This window comes from Ruditapes philippinarum, unplaced genomic scaffold, assembly GCF_026571515.1.
Source record: "Ruditapes philippinarum isolate M1 unplaced genomic scaffold, ASM2657151v2 ctg18873_1_1_1_1, whole genome shotgun sequence".
In the NCBI taxonomy this organism is placed as follows: Eukaryota; Metazoa; Mollusca; class Bivalvia; order Venerida; family Veneridae; genus Ruditapes; species Ruditapes philippinarum.
Genome location: NW_026865598.1, coordinates 2,271 through 12,870, shown reverse-complemented (window position 1 = coordinate 12,870; position 10,600 = coordinate 2,271). Strand labels below are relative to the sequence as shown.

At 32.0% G+C, this 10,600-nt stretch overlaps 1 protein-coding gene across 1 annotated transcript; it reads left to right on the top strand.

Moving 5' to 3' along the window:
- Positions 1 to 5,914: 5,914 nt before the first annotated feature.
- Positions 5,915 to 8,603, top strand: LOC132729680 (17-beta-hydroxysteroid dehydrogenase type 6-like). Its single transcript, XM_060715492.1, has 3 exons — positions 5,915 to 6,260; positions 6,599 to 6,857; positions 8,507 to 8,603. Exons 1-3 carry the CDS (start codon positions 5,936 to 5,938, stop codon positions 8,601 to 8,603), a joined length of 681 nt encoding a protein of 226 aa, XP_060571475.1. The 5' UTR covers positions 5,915 to 5,935.
- The last annotated feature ends 1,997 nt before the right edge of the window (positions 8,604 to 10,600 follow it).

The following is a 10,600-nucleotide window of genomic DNA, read 5'->3' as shown; positions in this document are numbered from 1 at the left end:
ACCTACAGGGAGGACTCTTCGCCGTTTCCCGACATTTGATTTGATTTGCCTTTTAAGTTGGTATCATTTATCTTCAATTTATGTTGGTTAGGGCAATCCCTAATGAAATGATCTGGTGACTGACAATTGAAACATGCCCTTGGTACATTCAGTCGTCTCCTTTCAATCTTATCAAGTCTATATTGAATAGACTTCAAGGTTTTATGAAGTTCATCACTGCTATTTACATAGGATCCGTCCCATCTGCTTGAGGATTTATATGATGAGTCTGGTAGTGACTCATTTGACTTGGCGAACAACATCTCGCGCGTCTGTTTATGACTTGCGTTATCACCCAATAATTGCTTCATATCTTTCTACAACCTCTACAGCAGCTTGTGATTGTTTTACAGATCACAGGTCCGATAAACTCTGCATTCTCCAATCTCAAAACTGAAAGAGCTTTATAGATTGTTGAGTGCCAGCATTTCCTTGAGCTTCAGGTTCTAAATTGGCTGTAAGCTTTTCTGCCAGTAGCCTGAGGTCATCACCAAAGGCTGCAATAGATTCACCAACTATAATTTTGTACGTGCTGGAATTTCGACCAGCCATGCTTGTCTGGTTGTTCGGACACTACCAAACCCTTTGTTCAAGCGACTACTAATAAGTCCAATCGATAACTGCGTTTTCTGGACTGCAGGAAGAACCTTGTATGACAATACGCGCTGACTTTCACGACTAGCAGGCTGAGAGTTAGAAGCAATTTCTTCTCATTCCATGTCCTAATTCAGCTACAGTCCTCAAAATCGCGACTATATTACTGCTCCCAATCTTCCTTACCCCAAGTGAATGGGTCAGGTTTTTTAATTACAATTGAAGGCCTTTGAGACCTGTTACAGACATGAAATCTTCTGTCATATCTATTATGTTTCTGTCATACTGTTCATCATCTTGTTGACCTCTTATTTCACGCCTAGGAGAATCATTAAACATTCTCATGGCTGTCACCTTGAGCAAGATTAAACTCAACCTCAGAATAATGAGTTATCCATTTTATTTTGTTTTTAAATTCAAAATACTAACAAAACTATAATCAGTGCGCAAACCTGCCGCGCGAGGGAGCTTTTCCAGGGCCTTAACCTTATACCATATATATACGGTACCATAAAGAGACATTCTCATAAAGCTTTATTAATTTGCTTTGGCTTCTTATCAACTCCTAATCTTAAAGATTGCACCATTAATAATAGTAAACAAATAAGTTCAATTATCACTGTTTTTATAGGTTTACACTTCCAAAATGTTTTAATGTTCAATAGTTTACTAAATCTGTTTCACTGTAAAGGTTCTTGATATTAGTCAGAATAAAATCGGCACTTCTGACACCAAAATGTTACCGTTGTCACTGTTTGAAATGATTTTGTCAGATCACTTTTAAGGCTACTGAAGTTAAGATGGTAGCGGTAATTTACCATAACAACTTAATCAATGAAAAGAATAATAAACACTTGAAAAATACCAAAACGCTACCAAAGTACAGTTAATCTTATTTATTAAGATTCTTCTGTTAAATAAATGCATAAAACAGGATTAATTGAATACTGTAAATTAACATGTAAATTATTGCCCTTGGTATAGTTATTGTAAAAGATCTAATGAGTTCGTCAATGTAAAAGTTGTAACAAGAAGGGGTTATAATGAACGTATTTCGCTGTAAATTACAGTTAAGTCTTCTAGCGGAATATTTATTAGCGGAATGTTCAGTTTTGACGGATTTCCGTTGTGGCGGATTTTTTTAGTTTAGGGTTGAGCTACTGTTCAAATAATAACCTTGATAAGTCCCGTGTTTCATCGGTTGGAAAAAGCTGCTCAACTGAATTGAGCGTCGGTAAATTCTTAGACTTTGGCGTGTTAATCCGAAATGAAATTTGCCCCGCCGCTAAAAACAATTCAAAAGTACTCTTATCCAATAAGATTCGACAACGGAATTAGTTAACCAATCACAGCGTTCCGCTAAACATGAGCACAAGTCTATGGCTCATACGCCCGTCAGTACAAAATCAGATCCGTCAAGGATCCGCTAAAATGTTATTAAATTCTTTTATAGAATAATAAATGACATAAAATATGCGGCAGATTTTTATAATGAATAGTCACTCTTTTTTCCAAAATATGATTAACTGGTAGTTTCGTTGCATTTACAGTACTTCTATGATCTCTTGTTTATATTTATATTAGTCAATGTATAAACTATCTTGTAAACTTGAATGAACTTTCTACGTCATAGTGTACACGATGACATCAATAATGTTGATTACATCACAGCTTTGTGTATGGAAGACAGGTTTCGCCATAATCATTGTTCAACAAGCACACGATCTTTGGAGTTGTAGAGCATACATACATATATGACATACACGATTGAATAATTATGTAACTTGTTCAGTAGATCTTGATCTATAGCATATTATTTTTAAATTTCATGGACAACATTTAAAAAATGTACATGTAGGCCTACAGTATGGCTTAATTGTTTTTTTTTAAATTTCCCCTATACTTTTCACAGTTTGATAAAATAAGTAAATTTGATCATTCTTGTTATTTCATAATTATCTAGCAAAAATGCAGCAAAGAATTTAATCATTTCAAAGCAAGATTGGACATAAAAAAAGACTATTGAAAAAAGACAAAGATGTTAAAATTTTGTGGAAAATTACGTACATTGGGCACAATGGTAATTTCCGGGGGAAATTTTTTTGCGTGGTTTAGGTTACCTTTGTGGAATTTTTTTTATACAAAGGAAAAAGCGCGGTTCCTAACCAAAATACCCGGGTTTTATTTCCCGTGGTATTTTAACCCGTTTATAAATTGGGGCTATGCCCAATTTTTTAAAATTTCCAAATGGTTTTGGATTTACCGCTTTATAAATGAAAAATGGGGGGATGGAGCATTGTTCATCATAAATTGGTAGGGCTTCCCCCTAGAGTTAGAATATGAAATGTATTTTCTTTGGAACATACAAAACAGTAGTCAAAATGAACCAAGTCTGTTTTTATTTGTTTGGGTCGTCAGACCAAACAAATAATGGTAGCAAAATTTCAGACTCTAATGCTGTTAATTGCAAGTGCCGAAAGTAGACCGCTTTCTTGAAGCGGTTACTTCCCTTTATATGTAACACAAAGGCCGAAAATTCAGGGGAGATCACTGCGTAAATATGGTCAAATGACAGGCGCATGAATTTTCAAGCAAAAGAATTCCCGAATGGTCGAAGGTTTCTAATATTGTTTTATTCTTTTTAGATTTTTGTTTATTCTTTTTAGATATACATGCTTATAGTAAGCGCCATGACTATTTACACAAGTGTTAAACAACAGTTAGCGTCGTTACAAATCCTAATTAGAATAATATGGTTTTCTTCAGGCCGTTAACGTATAAATTTCACCGTGGCCGAGGGGTTTGCGCGCTCGCTTAGGAAGCGAGAGGTCTGGAGTTCAAATCCCAGATAAGGCAACTCTTTTTTTTCAAATTGTTTAAGTCAAATAAACATTGGATTGAATATCAGTGTTGCAATTAGTCTTATAGCCAATCTACTACTGTAACAATTAAAACGCTGGAAAGCATTGGTGGCACTATACAAAAACAAATTGGTTTATAATCTCACAACCTTCACCTTTCTGACATTCTGAGACCCAAACAAATTCAGCTCCTTCTGTGCTTTGATTTATAATTAGTATTGTTACAAATCTACAAACAGTAAATAAAAATAGTAAGAAAAGGTACTAATTTAATAATATTACAGGTATATTTTTCATTTCAAATTAAAAGAAAATGGTTTCTATTTATACCTGGGACTTACGATACATTAGTTATATTTCAAGTCGCAGATAAATACTGAAAGTAGAACACACCAAAATTTAGGACTTATTTTGTTATACACGCCGTATGGTGAAAAATTATCAATATAATGGAAGACTGTTACCTGAATATGGGGAAATTCACGTGCGAGTCACATATATAAAGCTATTTGACATTGGTGATAAATAAAGGGCTATAGTTAATTGTTTTATTTGGGAGATCAATCTACTATTTAGTTGAATTGCTTCAACATCCTCGTCTGATTCACCAGTGGGTTTACATTCCTATCAATAAACACATAACACCTCATATTAAAACTGCAGACGAAAGTTTCTGTTGTTAAAATGTCACAGTATTCGGCAAATCAACATTCCATTCAAACCACAATTAAACCGAGTGCCTTCAAACAAAATAGAATCAACTTCTTACAGCAAAAATTGGCGTAATCGGGGTCGATTTAAATATACACCGTAAAAAATGTGCAATCAGGGCCGTAAAATATGAAGGAGCTTTTAATTTACCGTAAAAAACCTACGAAAAGAAAATTTAAAAATGACAATACTATGATATAACAAATCGTAAAAATGGCCTTCATATTTTTTTCGATAAATTTACAAAGAGTGCAATTTATTGTTGAATATGTTTGCATTTCATTTGCTGCAATATCCTCCAATTCGTTATCTATTACCATAGCGCGACACGAATGATCTTTTCATTTAGACTAAAACTACGTCTATAAATAGAATTTCCGACTTTCACGATGATAAGCTAGATCATCTATTTACAGCTTTCGAATTCATGTACAGCAATAAAATACATATATAACCCACTGTGTTTCTACAAAATAATAAGTAATTTCCTGTAGAAGATACACATGTAAGAAATAAATTACCGTTTTGTTTTATCTTTTAAACTGCCTACCCAGCTGTTGAGTCGTGAACTTTGTTCCCGTTTCCATTCATTTATATGGCATGCTGCGAATCACCGAAGCGAAAACCAATATATGACTTTACATAATAAAAATCGGAAGGAATTCTTTATTAAGAATATATTTTTAGCTGTAAATCGAAGGGATTAATTGATAAAATTCGGGTCCATGGACAAAAAGATAGTAAACACAAATAGCTCCGCTAATGGGCCAAGAGTAATAAAACTATAATGGCTGAATATAAAATTATTTCTTTTTTGGTTGGCGTGTACGTCGCACTAACACTGTCAAGGTCACAATACAATTTTCAAGGTTTACATGTGGATGTAGACCTCAGGCGCCCCTTCGTGTATTATTTCAGGTACAAGAGGGTACGTGAGTGGAACCACCGACGTTCCGTTAGCTAGGTTATAGCTTCCTCACATGAAAGAATTTGAAATCCTTGGCGAGATTCGGACCCACAGAGGCGAGAGACATGTTGTTTGAATTCAACTACCTAACCATTAGGTATCGGACGCCCCTATCAAATAAAAGCAAACCGTATATCCAAACAATATACTATCAAAGGTCCATTAAGCCCCAGAAATGCTTTCATTTTATTTCTCAAAATCTTAATTTTTGGTATTTTTTTATAATTTCCATCAATGTACTGAATGGCTTAATTAATTGTTACCTACCGTCTTCTTCTTTTATTGCTTTTTGTCAATTAGTACATTTATAGTGACTAAATGTTTTGTATGGACGTCAAATTACTGTTTTGTTTACATTTTACTGCTTTTTGACTAAACATTTTTTAGAGCTTTTTATTCAGTTCACAAGCATGCAACGTGCTCTAAAACCATTATTTAAACTTTATAACACTCATACTTAACCTTTCTAAAGAATTAAATATTTGTTCATTTCTGAGGCATAATGTGCGTTTAGCATAAACATTTAAACACGGAGAATGAAAACTGTTATCTAAACGTGAAGCAAAATACTATTGTGAGTAAAGTTTTTACGACACTCTGGATCTTTAAACCCATCTTTCTACAATGTGTACACACGTACAGATGTTTAACATTACACATATATACCTGTTTTTAAAAGTTTAAAATTTAGACTTGTCAGGTTATTAAAGCTTTATCTCGCTTATGTAGGTCAGGTTTAATTTTTTTGAAAAAAAAAAGCAATATGTTGTGGAGTTTAGTATCAATAGTTTTAAGTTTACTTGCACTTAAACTTTTTATGAGTGTTTTAAATAAAATCAAAATCAGCAATTATAAGGGCCGGTATGTACTCGTCACAGGTTGCGATTCAGGGTTTGGCTATTTGTTAACCAAAAAACTCGACTTGTTAGGTTTCAATGTGTTTGCTGGATGTCTAACGAAGGCCGGAGTTGAGAATCTAAGAAGCGAGTGTTCAGAAAAAGTAACCGCTGTTCAACTAGATGTATCGAACGATGACAATATAAATGCAGTAGCAGGCCTCGTCAAAAAGAAGCTTAAGTCAGACCAAGGTACAATTTTACTTTAATCTTACTTTAATCAGAGTAATGAATTCAGCGCCAAGTTATTATTTCAATACATAATTATAAAATGATATTGATGTTCAAACACCTGCAGACAAGATATAACTGAATAATTCTAAATTGTTTGAATGTTATTTCAAGGTGTTCCTTTAATATACCTAAATTTGGTAATCAATTAGAAATTAATTTGCTCAAAATTTCAAAAGAACACGAGTTACATTATTATTGTGTCTATTTTTGACACCGTGTATTAGGACACCAGTTGGTTTCTGCATTTAAATAAGATATCTAGTAACTGATATATATATATTGCGATTGTGACATAGGTTTGTGGGCAGTCGTAAATAACGCTGGAATTATTGGCAGTATTGGCCCAACATCATGGCAAACACGAGAAGACTATGAAAAAACAATGTCAGTAAATCTTTACGGTGTCATCATGGTAACCAAGACTTTTATGCCGCTGGTTCAAAAAGGAAAAGGCAGAATCATTAACACATCCAGCGTCATGGGAAGAATTGCCTTTGTCAGCGCATCCTACTGTATTTCTAAATATGGCGTGGAGGCTTTCTCAGATGTCCTTAGGTTTGTGACTTTATTCACTTGCAGAATAGAATTTGTTAAAACATTTAAGACTTTATTAATGTAATTTCTACAAATATAAAACTTAAACCCCATATTCCAATCTTTAACCTGTAGAGGTAAGGTGCCGCTGTCAATTTCAAGGGTGTGGAGTGGTGAATAACACAAGTGACACATTTTCTGTGTAACTAATGTTCTCTTTTGTATAAAACTTAGTATACAAAGTCATTTTACATTTTAAGCAAAAATCAGTAAGATATGACATCACATTAAACCATAAAATCACATGTCATATCTTACTTTTGTATGCTCTCAAGTGGTGAAAAGAAATGTAATGTTACTTAATGCATGAGTGAGGGAGAAATTTATTTAAACTCATCTCCTTAATAATTAATGTACAGAAAATAAAAACTTTCAAAAAAGTATAATACGGAATATGAAAGTAATTTAATGGTAGGTAAGGTGGGCAAAAAGTGCCACAATACACGAAAATGTTAAATGTACTGAAAATAAAACTTTAAAAAAGTATAATACGGAATATGAAAGTAATTTAATGGTAGGTAAGGTAGGCAAAAAGTGCCACAATACACGAAAATGTTAAAACTCATCAATAAGGCAGCAACCAACCATCACAAACACCTGCATTTAACATTTGCAAATAAAAGCTTTAAAACATGTAGAAGATATACTTGTTCCAAATATTTAATTCATATAATTATATGACCTCCCTTTAGTTTTTACTAGATCATTATCTTACAGTAATACAGTAAAAAAACTTAGCATCACTTGACTTTAAAAGATCTTCATGACATGAGTAGTAGTCTAAAATATGCTTAAGGAATTATTATTTTCAAGTAGTATTACACATTTCATAACAAAAGAGTACTAAATGTCGCACATATTCTAAAGTTTAAGATACAGAAATATGCATGAATTTACATATTAGGATAACCTCATAAGTGTCAAAGTCCAAATTATTTCGATTTAATAATTAAGTACAAAAGTTGAATAAGCAACCTTACTGAATTATGCCATTACATTAAAACGAAACTAAAATATGAAAAAAGTTATAACAATCTAGGGCATACTTATTAACATCATCTTTAATATTATCATACATAGGTTTTGGAGTAACAGTTCAAATATTATCCTGTAAATAGTAAGTGTTCCGGTAAAAGTCGAAATAACTTCACATTTTGCCATATTTGTTTTGAATGTATCATTCTACCCCATTGGTCTATTCATAACTAATTTGACTTAAAATCTAAAAATATCTTTCGGATTGAATGTTTAATCTTTGGAAAAAGTGGGACAGTCTTTTTATATCTCAAGTCGTTTTAATATCAATTATGGGCCAATAGCGATTATATTACATGTATTAAAGCCATTTTGTGAAATATATAGTAAATTCATCTGAACCTGACAAAAACACAATGTGTATTATGTCACTTTAATAGCCTAACGTTCCTAATCACATTTGACGGGATATATTTGATTATTAAATGGGTATGTCAAAGGCATTTTGATGGCTTTGTTTTTACAGTTTCGTGTATGTTGGTATGCATTTATGACTTTAATATTTCTGTAATAGAAGACTATTTAGTTAATTTGCAAATATAAGACAAGGAAAGGTACAATAATTTACATTTCAGACAAGAGATGTATGGATCGGATGTAAGCGTACACATTATAGAACCCGGATTTTATAGAACAGCTCTATTGGACAGAGAATTTATTTTTTTTTTTTAATTTTTTTTTTTTTTTTTTTTTTTAATATTTTTTTATTATTTTTTTTTTTTTTCTTTATTTTTTTTTTTTTTTTAGAAAAATTTTTTTAAATTTTTAAATTTTTTTAATTAATTTTTTTTTTTTATTTATTAAATAATTTTGAAAAGTGGGAACCAAGATAACAAATTTACCGAAGGACATCAAAGAGACACTACCTGTCAATTTAGTTACACTAAGTATATCAAATTTTAACAATTACTCTTGTGTAGATGTTTCTGTAGTTGACTGAATAATAATTCTTTGCTTGTATGTTTGTTTGGATATTTTGTTTCAAGTTTGCATCATATTTTATTTTAAATGTTTTGAAATGTTTGAAAAAAAAAACGGATTTGAAAATTTGATCGATGGGTTTACAACAGAAGTGTCGACGGATCACATTTAAAACATATCTCCAAAATGTCAGAGCCGCTGATTAGTAGGGTGTTAACACTGTACAACCAAGTCTGATAACAGAGTTACAATATCATACCGAACCAGTATAAATTAGCCGTTTAAACGACTGAAAAGCAAATTTTCATAGAAGCCTGTTAATTTCCTGTTAACATCGGGTAAAACTACAGAAACTTGATTAATATATGATGTTGTATATTCATTTCTTGTAGGTAAAAATTAGTTTTGAAGCACGTGTTGTTAATATTTGAAGATGTTTACCTTTCAAATACACTAATATATATAACTCATGCTATATAATTATTTTGTTTCGATTTTATATATTCATTTAGTAGTTTTGAACAAATAAACAAAAATTTAAAAAAAGTAGATAGTTCCAGTACATTTTGTTTCAATTTGCATTTCACAGTGGGCGATGGATTTGAAAGATTAGTAAAGAAAGTGGCATCTTCAAATGTGCATGAGGTTGTAGATGCATACATAAATGCAATAACATCAAGGTTTCCAAGGAAAAGGTACATTAATTTTTTAAGAATTTTAATGGGTTTAAGCCATTTATTTGATTTGGATTTTATTCTTTACTATAAAAGTCTCATATATGCAAATATATTTATATAGTCATATATATCAAAGATAAAAAGACCATAATGCATTGTATAGCCATTCATTATAGAATTACAAAATACTGTTTCTTTGTTTCTAAGAGATATAATCCACAGCTCGTATTCTAGTAGTAAATATAATCTTGAGATTCACGATGGTCTGCATATCTATTTTGATAAAAACATACACAGGAAAACATTTAATAGCTTGAAGAGACTCTATCCTTAACATAAGACCTGTTATATCATAAGTAATTATCTTGATAGTATTTAGAATCATAAGAGATACCCATACTATTGGATTTTGATGATAAGTCTGAGATGGCCCAATAGCAGATAATTAATTGATCTAGAAAGAGAACAAGTAGAGGATTTGATGCTAAAAACATCAAATCGCCGGATAGAAAAGTGATTGTATTATTATATATGTAAGAACATATCAGTTTAATGGTTCAAATAGAAGGAAAATAGGAAACAAAATGTTGAGTAACTGTTTATTAACAATTAAAAGCAAACTTGCTTAGCAATATTGTCATGAAACTGCTATCAATTATTAAATAAGCATGCTTTTAATGTTAAAGATTTTATTGATAGTATAGATCTCGATATTAAAATCAATTAATACTGCTAGATGGCCTAGTGGTAAGTATGCTGTGCCTAGTAGACGCAAAATTCGAATCTTGGACAATTCATTTGTAGTTTTCATGAATATATATTGTTTTGGCTTGCGGCCACAGCCATTTGTTTTGGAAAATTGTTCCGGTTAGGTGGTTTCCTGCTTACATTTGTAAGTGGCATGATGGAACGAGAAACCAGTCTAGGTTTCCGCTGCAATCGTGACAATTCGGGCGATTCCGTCATACTGCGGAATCAAACGAAGTAATATTACGGAAATCTAAGCTATTTTTAGTTGCTTCGGTAATTCCAGTTTGTTTCTATTAAATAGGATTTCTATTTTTACTTGTT